This window comes from Lampetra planeri, unplaced genomic scaffold (genome assembly GCF_965212315.1).
Source record: "Lampetra planeri unplaced genomic scaffold, kcLamPlan1.2.h2 scaffold_1179, whole genome shotgun sequence".
Classification (NCBI taxonomy): Eukaryota; Metazoa; Chordata; class Hyperoartia; order Petromyzontiformes; family Petromyzontidae; genus Lampetra; species Lampetra planeri.
This window is the reverse complement of record NW_027613892.1, coordinates 15,063-30,095: the sequence shown is the minus strand read 5'-3', so window position 1 is coordinate 30,095 and position 15,033 is coordinate 15,063. Positions and strand designations below refer to the sequence as shown.

At 43.0% G+C, this 15,033-nt stretch overlaps 2 protein-coding genes across 2 annotated transcripts; one reads left to right on the top strand and one right to left on the bottom strand.

The window, feature by feature from the left end:
- Positions 1-339: 339 nt before the first annotated feature.
- Positions 340-4,292, bottom strand: PDHA1 (pyruvate dehydrogenase E1 subunit alpha 1). Its single transcript, XM_078621809.1, has 11 exons — positions 4,245-4,292; positions 3,436-3,504; positions 3,145-3,318; positions 2,906-3,032; positions 2,707-2,798; positions 2,467-2,559; positions 2,172-2,327; positions 1,855-1,926; positions 1,699-1,766; positions 799-907; positions 340-504 (listed from the first exon to the last, which is right to left on the bottom strand). The coding sequence occupies exons 1-11, from the start codon at positions 4,290-4,292 to the stop codon at positions 340-342; spliced, it is 1,173 nt and encodes a 390-aa protein (XP_078477935.1).
- Positions 4,293-4,956: 664 nt separating this feature from the next.
- Positions 4,957-13,512, top strand: LOC144738818 (uncharacterized). The gene is given in 19 exon segments (XM_078621807.1): positions 4,957-5,263; positions 6,241-6,330; positions 6,706-6,795; positions 6,866-6,943; positions 7,466-7,629; positions 7,870-7,966; positions 9,941-10,047; positions 10,146-10,261; positions 10,381-10,529; positions 10,756-10,906; positions 10,984-11,096; positions 11,099-11,145; positions 11,441-11,545; positions 11,676-11,726; positions 11,927-11,960; positions 12,618-13,179; positions 13,258-13,300; positions 13,302-13,451; positions 13,453-13,512. Coding segments are annotated over 19 exon segments (2,514 nt in total).
- Positions 13,513-15,033: the final 1,521 nt, after the last annotated feature.

Sequence of the window (15,033 nt, the reverse complement as noted above, 5' to 3'; positions counted from 1 at the left end):
GAAATCTGAGATATTTGTCCCAGAGTGTGACCCATTACACAAGCCATAGAATTGCTTGGGGCCACATTTACAAAGATTTATTAAGCACTGCCTCTTTTCACTATGATAAGAAATATTAAATCAACATAAAGCTTTGCATGATGTTCAACTAATAAATAACGAATAATTCATAACTTCTGGGTCATGTTTGATGACATCTGTATTATAAGAGCATCTTTGTGAATATGGCCCGGGCATGGGAACATCCAGCACTGATTAAAGACTTTAAAAAAGTCTCTGGGTCTCTGGCACAACATATGGTTCAGAATATTTCAGTTTACTTGAATGGATGAGGAAACTTTAGCTAAGAGACTTCAGCTTGGTCCACGGGTTTGTACCGCGCACCTCCAAAGGCGGGTTGTTGGAAAAGATGTGGTTGCATAGATCTTCCAGTGGTGGTTCAGGATCTGTGGTGGCAAACTGAGCAGCATCTTCAATTTCCTTTCTCACCTCCACGTCAATCTCCTTCAGACAAAGAACAGCAGTATTTAATTTCATGATATACAACACATTTACATGAGCGAATCTACAGGGAATCATCCATTACTTCAATCCTGAGTCTCAATTAATCATACAAAAGGATGGAAATGTCATTATTCAAGGCAAGACAACAATCTAACTACAGTCAAACACACACAGTTCCCTTCTTACACACTTAAATATTAATCAAATCTTCTCAGCTTCTGAGGCATCACACAGAAATGTCTTCTTGCTCACAGCAGCACTTTTATGTTCACTCAGTTTGAAAATGGCTTTTACCTTCAGCTCCTCCACGCTGGCCATGTTGTTGCTGAGCATACGGTCCTTCAGCAGGGAGATGGGGTCACTCTTGCTGCGGACCTCCTGGATCTCCTCACGTGTGCGGTAGCTGAGAGGGGAGACATTGGTGCAGGGGCGTTGTAGGGATGCACTAACACATTTGCTTCGTTTATGGTCACACCAAATTCAGTGTCAAAATAGTTTTGTTTCTTAAAATAAAATACGTTATATCCTTCTTGTTTGCTGTGCCTTCTAGCGTGTTTATATTGCCTCACGTTTTTTTTTAGAAATGCCTCCAGTATAAGTTCAACTTTAGTCTGCAGCTGATACCAATAAAAGCATCTGTTCAGTTCATCCCATCTGTCCAGAGCTTGGCAAGGCAACTACAGAGGGAAAGGGAGCACTACTGTGGGACAGTGGCAGAAGCGAGGGGCAGCAGCACAGTGAGAATCACATTTGTAGGTTAGTTTTACTATATGTAGGATTTAGAGTTTGTCACCAAATTATGAAACCTTCCTATAAGTCCTCCCTTACCAACACCCAGGAGAAACAATGCTGGCAACTTTTATTTGATGACCTTGTTTTTTTCTCCATTGACAATACAAATTAAATCATCTCCTGCTTTTTTGACACAAAAGTAGATTGAAAACAATATCCATCTTTCCTGCACCAAATATTTTTGTACTGAGTATTAGACAAAAAATGCACGAAAACACACTTATTTTACAGTGTTTATCTGTTCTTCCATCTCACAACAGGTGGCAATTTAACTTTCTATATCTGATACCTCTAAATCTTACACATTGGTCTCAACAAATAAGAAATATAGCAATTATTTACAACAAAGCTTTCAAATGTTTTGATTTTTTTTTTAAAGTCAAAAAACACTAGTATTTCTACCTGACACCAGGATCACTCATACTGTGGCCATGATAGCGGTAGGTTTGAAGTTCCATGAGAACAGGACCCTGAAAAATGGGACAGAACTTGATTTAGTTACAAAGGATAAATAATAAAGCAAGTTTGCTTTTTTACAGTTCAATGTATTTAACATACTTTCCCAGATCTGCACATATCAGCTGCAAACCTGGTGGCTTCCCGAACACAAAGAACATCCATCCCGTCCACCTGGACACAAAAAGATCATGACTATTGTGAAAAGAAAATGCATATTAATAGAAAATGTTCATAGCTATGATTGGAAAGTCTATGTACAGAGTTCAGTTTGAAGGCCTATTAATGTAACACATTCCATTGGTAGAGAATCTTTAAGTTTTGAAGATGACAGAATATCTCTGTCAAATTAATTTTCTTGCTCGTCTATGTTTTGCCAGTGATAGATGTAAAGACAATATAAAAGGTAGAGAAAATACCCTGAGACCAGGAATGAATTCTCCTCTCTTGAAGTAGTCGGTGCTGGCTGCAGCTCGCTCCACCGATGTGCCCATTCCATACCGGTTGTTCTCACAGATGAAGATGACAGGAAGCTTCCAGAGTGCCGCCATGTTGTAGGTTTCAAAAATCTGACCCTGTGACACACGCATACCTTTTTCTAATCATCTGAATTTTTGTAGTGTTTTAAAACATGTTTCACTATCATCAAAACTAATGGTTTTCCATGTTTTAAAATCTTGTATTTGGACATTTTTGAAACATGAGGTGACATACCTGGTTGGCGGCGCCATCGCCATACAGACAGACGCACAGCTGGTTGTTGTCTTGATACTTGCAGGCCAGAGCCACACCAGCACCCAGAGGAACCTTAGGAGAAGTCATACATGTCTGGTTCTATTATTGTGTATTGATCCAAAGTCAAAACCGTTTCAAAAAGCTGTGTCATCTCCACTGATTGAAGAAAAAAAACATATAAAAGGAAACGCTTGCTGCTGTCGCTCCAGATACACACACCTGAGCTCCCACTATTCCGTTCCCCCCATAGAAGTGTTTACAGTACATGTGCATCGAGCCTCCTTTGCCCTTTGCAATGCCACCTCTTCTCCCTGTAAGTAAAATAAACAAATAAAGACAACAACAGGAAGTAGCAGAGAGGGGAACTTGTTAGAGTACTTGTGGAGAAGCTGAGTTTGTCTTAGCGTCGTGGACTCACCAGTGAGCTCAGCCATTATCTCCTTCACAGTCCCTCCTCTGGTGTAAGTGTAGCCGTGGGCGCGGTACGCAGTGATCAGGTGGTCGGACAAATTAATTGCCGCTTCAATACCAACCGCACATGCTTCCTGTGAGAATAAAAAACAACTTGAGATGATGGCTATGTGGGCCTACAGGTAAAAAATAAAAATGAACATCAGCATGTGCTGGATGAAAGAACAAAAACAAGAAAAACTCAACCTGGCCGTCATACAAGTGACAGAAACCTCTGATGATCTTCTGCTTATACAGCTGATCGGCTTTAAGCTCCATACGTCTCATGGTCTGCATGGTGCGGTAGTACTGCAGACCCTCCTCACGGGTCATAACCACCTGAGTGGCTGGAGCTTCATCCAGCTTGTGGATGTCACATTTCTAGATGAGAGGAAAGAGCTGTGACAATCACAAAACTCATGTTCATGTGCATACATCAGCTCAGTAAGGTGTGAAATTCCCTGAAAGAGGTTTAACCAGGTTTATTTTACTCTATACCTTTATTTCGAAGGTGGCCTGGGTTGTGAAGTCAGCATATGTACGTGCTGACACAACCATCGCAGCCCCCTAGCACAGGAGAGAGGACACAACACATTTATTACAAGTAACATTCTGACTAGATTTACTAGTTCCAACAAGTAATCCATTTCTGTGTATAAATCCATCCATCCATACTCTGTCTGACAGAAAGTTTAATCAAGAAATATCAGATCTATGTACAACAGCTTGTATGTTAATGCAAAATTGACATGAGAAGGAAACTTTAAAAAAAAAGGTATCAACTCATCCAGTTGTGATAACGATGAATGATGAGATGAAATTTAAGTCGAAATTACGCTCATTTTGGGTAGATATAGCCGTATGTTACAATAACATTATGCATAGGAACAAAACTAAGATTTCTTTATTGCAAAGAGAATCAGAGTGGGCCACATGTCGTATAAACTTAAATACAAATAATCTCGCTTCATAGTATTTATGTTTTTAAACCACTTGGCAGAATGGGCTGCCATCTTTATTTATATCGGAAGTCAATTTAGAGCTTTCTACTAGTTTAAAAATGTCTGCAACAATCCTGGACTGAGTAGTAAAATTACGAGGCTAAGTCAAAGGGGTAAGATAAGTCTTCGCCAGCCAAACGTTACACATTCTGTGAAGACTTCAGCTGTGTTAGCAAACAAGCTATCCCTCGGCCCTACAAGGTCAGAACAGCGCAGGCACTTTGGTTTTGGACACTTCAGTTCAGATGGAGGATTCAAAACGGTGTTTGACTAAGACCGCGTAGAGCTCGAAAATATTGTACTTACATTTCTCTGAGCACAAGCTCTCAGCACGTTTGAAACGTTGCTCAGCATCTTTCCTGGACTAGCTCGCTGCTCAGCTCCGGCACCTCGTCCTTCTGTCAGCCGCCGCACTTCCGCTTCCGGCTCACGGTTCTTCTTCTACGCTGTGATCAAAGGCAGCACAAGACACTCTGCTGCCACATGTAGTCTGGTGTAGATGTGCAAACATGAACGAAAATTCCCCATTCTTTAATATTTTAGCATATTTATTCATCTTGGCAGCAGCAAACTGTTTTGTGGGTGTTATTATTGTACAAAATTCAGTTCAAACATCATTATCATGACATTATCATACAGGAAATGTATCATATACACCTGTGATCCACTAAGTCACCTATATTTCCATTGAGACGGCTGCTTCAGGTATTTGTCCCAACAGCTCAAGTAAGAAGATAAAAACATAAATAATGTTCTGAATGTTTTGATGTAAATGTATTCAATAAATCTATGAATAAAACATAGTTGTGCACATTTATAAAATATACAATGAATATATACATGCGTATACATAGCCATATATAGCCAAGGGTGTTTATAAAATAAATCAATAAATGTGTTTCCTCTGTAGTTTCCACGCAGTTACGTCAGCTACACCAAGAACCTGAGTCCTAACCTGCTGTGGAACTGGCTCTATAACGTCAGAGGAGCGTCAACAGAGTTCCACATCACGCCGGTAATGTGTTTGTCAGTGCGCTGCGACGGCGCTCGACGGAAACCAGTGCGCAGCATCAGCATCAGCAGCATCTCTGCTCCCAGCGTTCCCCTCCTGCGTCCACACGGCACTGCACACCCTCTCGTCTTCTCAGCCCCCTGCAATGACCTCCACACGGAGCATCTGGCTCAATTGTCACAGGCTGTTTCTGTCCGCCGAGGCTGCGTGTTGACGCTGCGCCGGGAAGACGGATACGGGAGTGAGAACGCGGAGCGTTCCGGCTGGCAGCAGCACATCCGCCGGCTCTTTGGCAGCGATCATGGCGAAAACGGTCACGTCATCCAACACAATAGCAGGTAAAATGTACCGTGTGTACGTATTTCATAACAAACGCGCGACCGTGTGTCTCATGTGTTCACATCGTTTCATCAGAATGACGTAAACGTTTTTCCTGCTGATGAGCACATACGCACTTTGTGCAACGACGCTCTCTTACTGTTTTCTGGTTCATCTTAAGGTGACCTGCTGTTTTTTTCAGTCAAGGTAAAAGAAAAAAAAGGTTACGACTGAAAATAAACCTGCTTGTTTCTTTATTTGATTTTTTTGTCATTTGTCCAGATTTTGGTGAAATCCCGCTGTTTAAATCCTTTAATAGGAGACCAGAGGAAGTGGATTTAAATGTCACAGGGCAGCCACCCATATGGATTATACTGAATCATTTTGTGTCTCCTTGTCTTGTCACACTCCCACAGAGCAGCTAGCCAGGATCAGATTTCATCCTCCTATCTCACAAGTTCACAGTCAGCAGACAGGGGACATACTAGACACATCTATTTTCTGTCATGTCAAAGAAGTGATGGAGGCAGTAATAAACCATATATTGTCCTGTGCACAGAATATTGTGATATTCAATGCAAGAGTCATTATGACAGCTAAGGAGCACCATGAGATGCTTTCAAACATGGAGCCAGTGATGTAGGACTGTCACATATGTAACAAGAAACCTGCATCCAAACCACATGAATGAGTCAGCTGTATACACTCCGAGTCCTCAGTGACTTGAAGTGAACTGACTTGATGTACCTTTGTCCTGCAGTGCTCATTCATTTAGTAACATTGTGGAATGAAATGATCCTAACCCACTGTCAGATAAGTTCCTGTCTGTCTAGACATGAATTAGCGCATCTGTTATGTCCAAAAATACATGACAGATGCATTTGAATATTATTGAGGTCATCACTAAAAGCTTTCCACAGTTCATGGTGTGTTTCAGCATGTATTTCCGCACTAATTTCTTTTGTGCATCAGAAAAGATGGCACCACCAGTCGTCACTCTACTTCCTGAGAAGAAAATTCCCACAAATGGTCACAGCTCCCCAGCCCGAACTGGAAAAACACGTGAGTAATCATCTGTGTCTCACAACATATTCATGCAGTCCTCTGGGGAATTTTCATCTGGGAGCACAATCATCACCAGATTTGAGTTTGGGCCTATCGAGTAACCACTGTTTCAGAGTTTGCTAGTGAATGTTTTTGTGGTACATTCAGCATGTTCTGACTGACTCCCACATTCAGGACTTTTCTTCCGTCTCCTGTGTATTGCTGCAGTTTGCCCTTGACATGGCGATGCTTCAGTAACACAATGCATACAGCTTGAGTAGTGCGAAATCACAGGTGAAAATGTTTCATCTGCTGGCCACAAACAGCAATGTTGGTCAGGAGCAGTGATGTCACACATCTTCAGGTAACACTGACGCTCTGTGCTTCTGTCAGCTCCTTCGAACACAGAGAAGAAGCCACTTATCAATGGATATGCGTCCCCTTCACATTTAGCGGCCAACAGCAAACAAAGTAAGTCTCACTGTTTGTTAACATATACATTCATCTCTCTCCTTTAGCCTGCTGAAGTTGATGTTTTTAATTTTGTTTCCAGTCGTGGAGGGTTACATGAAGACGGACGACAGAATGCGCTTAGCTAAAGAGAGACGTGAGGAGAGGGAGCGAAGCCTAGGTTGGTGATTTTCTGCTCTCTGCCAGGAAAACGACTGAAACTGTTCGTTCACTGAACTGACACTGTCTGAGGTGGAGTCAGATTTTCTGCTCTGATTTGTCAGTACAGATTCTCTGCAAAGTCTTTTGTCTTGTCATGACATTTTTCTCCACAGCTTAATTGCTTATGGATGGCTTTTCTTGCCTGTGGAGGATTCATTCGATTGAGTTGACTGGCTCTCTGATATGATGAGTGGTGTCACCTCAGAGTGGGACAGTAGCATACAATAGTGCACAGAAGTAGGTCTCCCACTCACAGATAAGCCTGCAGCCCTAGTAGTGGCCTCACAAAGATTTTTTCTCTCATGACTGTGTTGCATGTGCATTTGCAGATAAAAGTTTGCAATGGGAGATGTGATAGGACATATAAAGGAAATGTTGCCATATTTTATACAGCAAGCTTCTTCTTCTCACTGGCAGGAATGTACATAATTCCATTGTTTTTATTGATTGATTTTTTCTAATGGCGATTTGTCTCTTTCAGCGGCCAGGGAGCAGCTCATCAGAGAGAAGGAGCGCAGAGCTCGGCTCCAGTATGAACGTACAGTGGAGGAGCGCTGGAGGCGGCTGGAGGAGCAGAGGCAGAGAGAGGAGCTCCGCAGAGCTGCCGTGGAGGAGAAGAGAAGGCAGCAGCTCGAGGAGGAGCGGGTCAGCTGAACTAAAACAACTAAATCATCATCAGTGCTTGTTGTCCATCTGCCACTCTTTCGCCTCGTTCATATAGAAGGAGAACAAATTCACTCTTCATGCCAAATTTGACATCAGTGAGCAAATTGCTTCTAGATTCTGGATGTTTGTTTGAGCATCACTGACATATATGAATGCACTTAACAGAGAACTTTTCAAAGCAACGTTTTAATGAAGATCGGCTTCACCGTGTTCTTTCAGGAGCGCTTGGAGGCCCTGATGAAACGTTCTCTGGAGCGCAGCCTTCAGCTGGAGCAGAGAACCAAACGCTGGGGCCGGGGCTGCCCTACAGGAGCAGGTGAGAGTCAGAGACTTCATTGGACAAAAGAAGCATGAATGGCAGCGTAGATAATGATGAATGATTCCGAAACCAAATATGTCTATATAATTCCTGAGGATTGCATTTTGATGTACCTCCATGAGGTAACTGACAGTGCAGGTGCTTGCTTCAGTGTGCAGCTCTGAGCAGCGTGGCTGAAACATGCATGAGTAGAAACGTGTGTTCGTTCCTTAATTCCCACAGAGACAGGATGGAGTTACTTACCTGCACTGGCAATCAGTACATAAGCAGTAGCTGATCTGTGTTTAGTTTTTGTACTGCGCCACGTCTCCTCACTGAATAAAAATGATTATTGACTGGCACCTGTGGAATGTCCTGTTCCTCCTGATGAGTTCACACACAGCCACCCTACACCCTATGTAGCTTTGAAATGAGAAACAACACCATTTAGGCCAGTGATCATCTTGCAGGTGTGTTAACTTCTATCCAGGGCTCCAAAGCTGGATGAATTTCTCACCCTAAACTGTTCATAACGCTCTGCTCTGCTCCGCCTGCTGCCTATAGGTGACTGTGAGAATACCCCACTCTCTTTCTCTGCTGCCTCTGCCCTTTCCCATGGCATTGCCTCCCCCCTTCCTGCTGTCAGCGAATCTGGTAATGTTGAGACCCCCCACCCCCACCCCATTTCCAAATGTATCTCCCCTAATGTTCATCCAACATTCTGTGTTTTTTGTGTTTGTTTGGGCTGAGACCCAACCAAAGGCAAGTCACCTCTCCCTGTGATGCATGTTGAGTTGTTTCTTGTGCAAATGTGTCATTCTGTACTTTTGCAAAGTCATCTGTGTGCACTGCAGGGTATTGGTATATTGGTCTTGTTTTTGCTTGACTGCAGTGGCTTTTATCTGTATCTGTGCAAAGAGACTTCTCCAGGGCAGATGTCCAATCAGTCCAGGATCTAATGCTGACATTTCCCAACTTTTATCCAAAAAATACCCACGTTATCATGAACTAACCCAGTTTTCAAGCTAACGGAAACATCACCATCCTCCCTTGACTTGCAGGGACATATAGATGAGCTAGTAAACTGCCGGCAGACCATCATGTTGGAGAAACTCAAGAAAATACACTTACATCCCCATATCATCATATTTTGGCATCAGCACAGAAAAAATATGAAGGAAGTTTATTGATCTCCATAAAGCACCTCGGGATTAGTCGCCCTGCACTAGTAACCCGTCAGTAATCACACACAGGCTCAATGACAGCAGATTAGGATGAACATGACAGTCTCATTGGTCTCAGAATTGTTTTCCCATTTTTTCTGCTTTTTTCTTTTCCTTTTTTAGTTGTACTGGATCATTTCAGCAGACAGTTTTATAGTAATTACACACGACCTAGAACAGAAATGTGTGCGAAGACAGACACTGATATCGAGATGGCTGCCCCATATTAGTGTTCACAGATGGTGACAGATGGATGAGGAGTTTGCGACATGTTTCTAGTGTTGTACCATACGTTCTAGCGGTGGTGAGGGGATTGTGAGTTTGCATAACATCTGTGTGCCACAGCGGAGGAGAGAAAGGTTGAGAACTTCATTTGTACTGAAAAGAAATATTGTAAGTATTGTACAGTTACTGCGATATTGCGAGCTTCATCAGTCCTGTAAAAAGGTAAAAGAGGTTTATGTGCCGTTAATTCTTGAAAATGATGTTCAACACACCCTGGTGCAAATGTCCTCCCCTGCCCAGTCAGGCATCATGAGGGGAAATTGATTTGTGACGAACTGAAAGTATCACTCGATGAAGCAATGACTGATTTTAATTTGGCTCCTCCAATTGACCACAACAGAGAAAAAAATCATTTTAGCTTCAGTGGTGCACACACTGCCCCCCCCCCCCCCCCCCCCCCCCCGCCTCTGTCTTAATATCCATCTGTCCGTTTTCGTTTCATCGCTTTGACACTTTTAAAATCACCGTGTTTGTCACCACGCAGCTCCCTGCAGCCCTCACAGGTCACCTCTGTGTGGCTCACTGAACCCCGCCGATCACAGCAGAGCCGCTCTGCAGGGAGGTTCTCAGTCCACGCCCAACACCCCCAAGGTCGGACATCACATCACGTATAAACTGCGCCTCTGCATGCTCACGTGAAAAACGGCCCGCACGATCTCTTAGTTATTAAGACGTGTCTCTGCACACAGAAAGAGCGACTGCGCAGGGACAGAAGAACTGCATCACCTGGTTGTGGATTCCCTGTGAGAAGATCTGAATCTCCTGCTGGTGTCACCAAACTTTTGGCATCGCCCACAACCTCCAGGTGAGAGCATTTGTTTCGAAATTATTTAGAATTTTGAATGTCAGTAGCTTAAGACGTGTATGTAAGCACTTGCTTTTTAGCTCACATTAACTCTGCCAAAATCTTCTGTCTGTGTGCAGGCTGGTGTCTAAAACACGTGCCCAGTCTCCCAGCAACGCACATCAGTACCATCACTCTCCCAGCAGACATCGGTCGACTAAGACAAGTGTTGATCACAGAGCAGAAGACAAGACTGAGACTGCGGTGAAAAAGAATCCTGATATCCCGAGTGGGAATCCCTCCACTAAAGCCGAGCACAACGAAATACATAAAACCAGGTCATCTAAAGGTGAAAGGCGCCTGAAAGGAGACACACCTCAAAGACATCTGTCCCCTGACAGAATAGATCATATGCCACCCAAAGTGGATCCCTCAGAGAAAAGTAAAGGTGGACTTTTTAAAAACTTCCGTGGCATTTGGTCTTGTTTCTCTCATGTGACCCTGTATGTGTGCAGCAGATTCAGCGCCATGTGTGGCCACAGGGAAGGTCGCAGCTGGCACAACGAATGCAGAGGAGGCTACCAGGCTGCTGGCGGAGCGTAGACGCCAGGCTCGAGCTCAGAAACAGCTGGAAGAGAAGAAACAAGAGCATGTGGAGGATGAAAGGTGAGACTGTAAATCACTCACTGGATGGACTCCATGTCGTAGAGTCTGTATCACCAGCGTATGCATCTCCTGATCAGACCAAAGGAAGAGCAGATGAGGAGGCACCTGGAACAACAGCGTGAAGTGAAGGAGGTGAGCAAAAAAGAGGCCGAACCTCACAGGTTGAAACAAGACGAAGAGAAGCCACAGCAGGTCAGGTTGCGCAGGAGAAGGAGCTACAGAACCAAATGGACCAAGAGGTTTTGAGATTTTTTGATAAATTGTAACTTATTTATAGTCAATTACTGTATGTCCAAACTTCCTGGATACAAAACACAAATCTCAATCTTTTCTTCTGCACCACTTGCACATTTTGCCTTGCATGCCCATTTTGTTTGCTTTTAGATAGTTACATTTGTTGGATTAGACTGTTAGATTAGATTTATAAGAAGTTTAGTTTGTTATTACTGACTCAGCGACACACACAAGAATGGTTGCCTGTGTCGGTGCCTGTTTTAACTTGTACAATGGCAAACTATTGTATTCCTACCAGAGGGGAAAAGGGGTAAAGTTCAAGCTCAGGAGGAAGCAGAGCGTCAGCGGCAAGACAGAGAACTGCAGTTGCAGCACGAGGAGGAGGAGAGGCAGCAGAGAAAAAAGGTTCAACCGCTCAAAACGGGAAATGCCAAGCTGTCACTGCATGCTGTCTTCATTGAGTCAAACAAAACATATGCTGTCACATCACGAATCAGCGCTGGGTTTTTTTTCTTTTTTTCTTTTTTTTTTTCAGAGAATTGAGGAGATCATGAAGAGAACAAGGAAGGGTGACGCTGACTTGAAGGTACTGTAAGAGACGCCCTCTGTTCTCGTACAGTAGTCCTGCTGCCTTTAAACTCCTGCAGATCCACCTTTATTTCTTCAGCTGACTTTCTGCTCTTTATTACTTTTATTAAATTCTATCATTGGCGATACTTTGGTTTTTGTGTCCTATTTACAGTCACAAATGTTGACTTTATCATCTTTATTCTGCACATGAATCAGAAGGAGGCTCAGGTGGAGACCAAGTCACCACCAGGTTAGTACGTTATTCGGTCGCCATGCAAAAAACTTGTGTTCTATTCTGCCTGCTTAGCCTGCCTTTTTGTAAACTGTGCTGCTGCAAAGCTGCAAAACAAAACTCCAGTTTTACTTCACCCATTTTCAGCATGCACTGCAATAATTTAGATTAAGTTGAGGCTTTTTTCTCTTTTTTTTTTTTTTGCATTTCTTCAATTTCAATTTCAGTTATGATTTTGATGCTCTGGCTTTGGCTAAGAACAATCAGTGATGATCGTGGGTCCGTGTGATGAGCTTGAAACCCCTTGTTTTAACATTATAGGCTTAGAGACAGTTAGTACAATGTTTGGTGGAATGTAGAGCAGCCGCCAAGGACTTCAGTGCTGATAGGGCAGCTTTTAATTCAACCCAGCACCGTGGGACCTGAAGTGAAATTAGCTGCTTTTCAAAATGCCCTTGAAATAATTATTCATCTGTCTCCGAGGGACTCTGCGGAGTGTGAGCCAAGACTTTATTTGAACGGTCAGTGCTATACAACAGACCCAATGATATTTGTCATGAATGCTGGTGACATCCACAGCCATTGTCACCAGCTGGAAAAGACAAATGGGGCTGCAGTTACCTGGAGCGTTCAAATAAAGTGCAGCGCACTTTGCCGTTTTTTTATTCTCCACAGGAGAGGTAAAGACTGAAACTAATGTTCAGGCAAACGAACAAGCAATAAAAACAGCTGAGTTTAAAGAGCAGGGCGACTTGACGTTGCTGGTGAAGAGAGAAGCAGCAGCACAGATGGACAATGAGAAGAATGTGCACATCGAAGGTCGTGAGATGACACCAACGCACAGCGTTCCTGACAAGAGACCGCAAGAGGCCGGTGTCCTGCTCAGCCAGCCGCAGGAGAGAGAGAAGGAGGGGAACGTAAACAAGCAGCACAGAGTAGATCTTAAAGAACAAATGAATCAAGAGTCAATGACAGCAGTGGCTGTGAAAGTCAACCAAAGGGAGGGTGGTGTGATGAATGGGGCCGTGAAGGAGGGAGGAGGCGGTGTATCTGCTGAGGTAAGCAAACAGCATAGCCCGCATGTTTGGAGCACGGAAGCGACAGCTAAAGGAGGATCCCAGACTGTTAAACCTCCTGTGATGTTCCTGCCGGTGAGACACTCATCCCCGCCAATCATCAAGCTGCAGCCGCTGGACGTGAAGGGGTCCTGTGATGAGGCGCAGTCGATGGAGGTCAGGTGAGTCCTTTGGTTTCTCTGACGAGCTTATCAAATAAAACAGAGACTTTATTCCTTTTCTTTGTCCTCCCATTTCAGCCCAGCTTCAAAGGAGGAACTGATTTCAATCCCAGAGTTCTCACCCAGTTAATGACACCCAGCTCTGTGGTTTGAGTAACACGCGTGCTCTTGAGGAGCTGATTGACCTGACGGGCGGCTATCCCAAAACGTCCTCTGAGGCCAACATAGGCGACTGCAACAAGAACCTGATTGAGGGCGTTGTGAGTCCCCATGTCAGACTCAAAGCTCATGGAGATGTCACCTCTATCCTCAAATAAACTCAGCATCCAGTAGTGCATTAACCTCCTCCTCTCTCTCACCAGGTGTCATATTCTGGGAATGTGCCCCTCTTACTGTGTGTTATTATGGGAATATAGCCATAGGAAAGGACTTTCAGAGGCTGAATCTTGCAATATACAGTAACTATCAACAATATTCTAATTTCATCTAGAAACTGACCATTGAAATCATCAGTGGAATGTAAATTGTCATTTGGAGTATGAGTTTGCAAAATGAGCACAGAGTGAAAGCGAAAAAAAAGTACAGATACTTATACAATACAGGTTTTTAAAAGAGTAATGTAACAGACATGTCTCTGATTTTACTTGATTTGACTGTATTTTTTCTTTTCTTAAATGATATCAGAAGATCGCTTCACATCGTATTTAACTTTTACCTATGACTCTCTTAACTACACGTCAGAAAGTCAAATAATTGCAACATGGCATCAACATAAATTAGATTCCCGTGGTTGTTTCAGACAAGGGCAAATCTCTATCATGGATCTGTACATAAACAGCAGTTGCAAAAGATCAAGCCAAATGAATCACTCATTTTGTTGGAAAATATCGACACCAGACAAAGTTCAAGTCCATTTAAAGGAAGCAGATGTTGCTTGCAATTTTTTTTCCAAATCATAACGGTCCAGGTGAATTTATCAGATGCACAGTGATGTACTGCAGTAAATTACAGTAGATGCAGTACAGTAGAAATCAAGCTACTGAGGACAGTATTCAAGGTTTGTGCTCTCTAGCTAGATCTTGCCGTTTCCTCCATCCATTATGTCGTATTACCCGGTAGAGACTTCTACTTTTCTGTGTCATGCCCCTATGTACATTTCAGATTCCATATAAATGAACAAACGTGACGGCATTAATGCGTACCTGTAATACTGGGACCCTGCTATTAACAAGAATTTCAACAGCTCACAAGTTATCATGTCCCTTATAAAGTGGCACGTAGTTTTTGTGTTCTGCAGACAATGCGTAGCTCTATACATGGCGTCATACAATTCAAATGCACATTTGAAAATCCTTTTAACGGTATTACTGTAAACATTGTGCATGGTTAGCATGGTCATAACATTCTGAAACAATAAAATGCCAAACTGTTGAACTGTGTTTTTCGTTTTTTAACTTGTGAGATTATGTGTGATAAATATAAGACCCAAACCCTAACCTGTCTGGAATCAGGAGGGAATTCCCAGATCAGAGCTTACTGTACTACTACTACTACTACTACTACTATGACGACTACTACTGATAATAATAATGCGTTTGATTTACAGTATATTGCGACTTTCCAACAACAACAACAACAACAACAAGGTCCCTTTACAGAAATAATTCTAACACAGTTGTCATAAATTGTCATATAAGGATTTCGAACGAACTAATTACATCTCAATGTCCAAAGTCTGGATGGGCAACTTCCTTTTTTAAATGGATCACCATCTGATTTGTTCTTCTGGAGATAATCTGGAGGTGATTAAACCAGCAACTCGACTCAGTACTCAAGATCGCCCCCCCTCTGTCA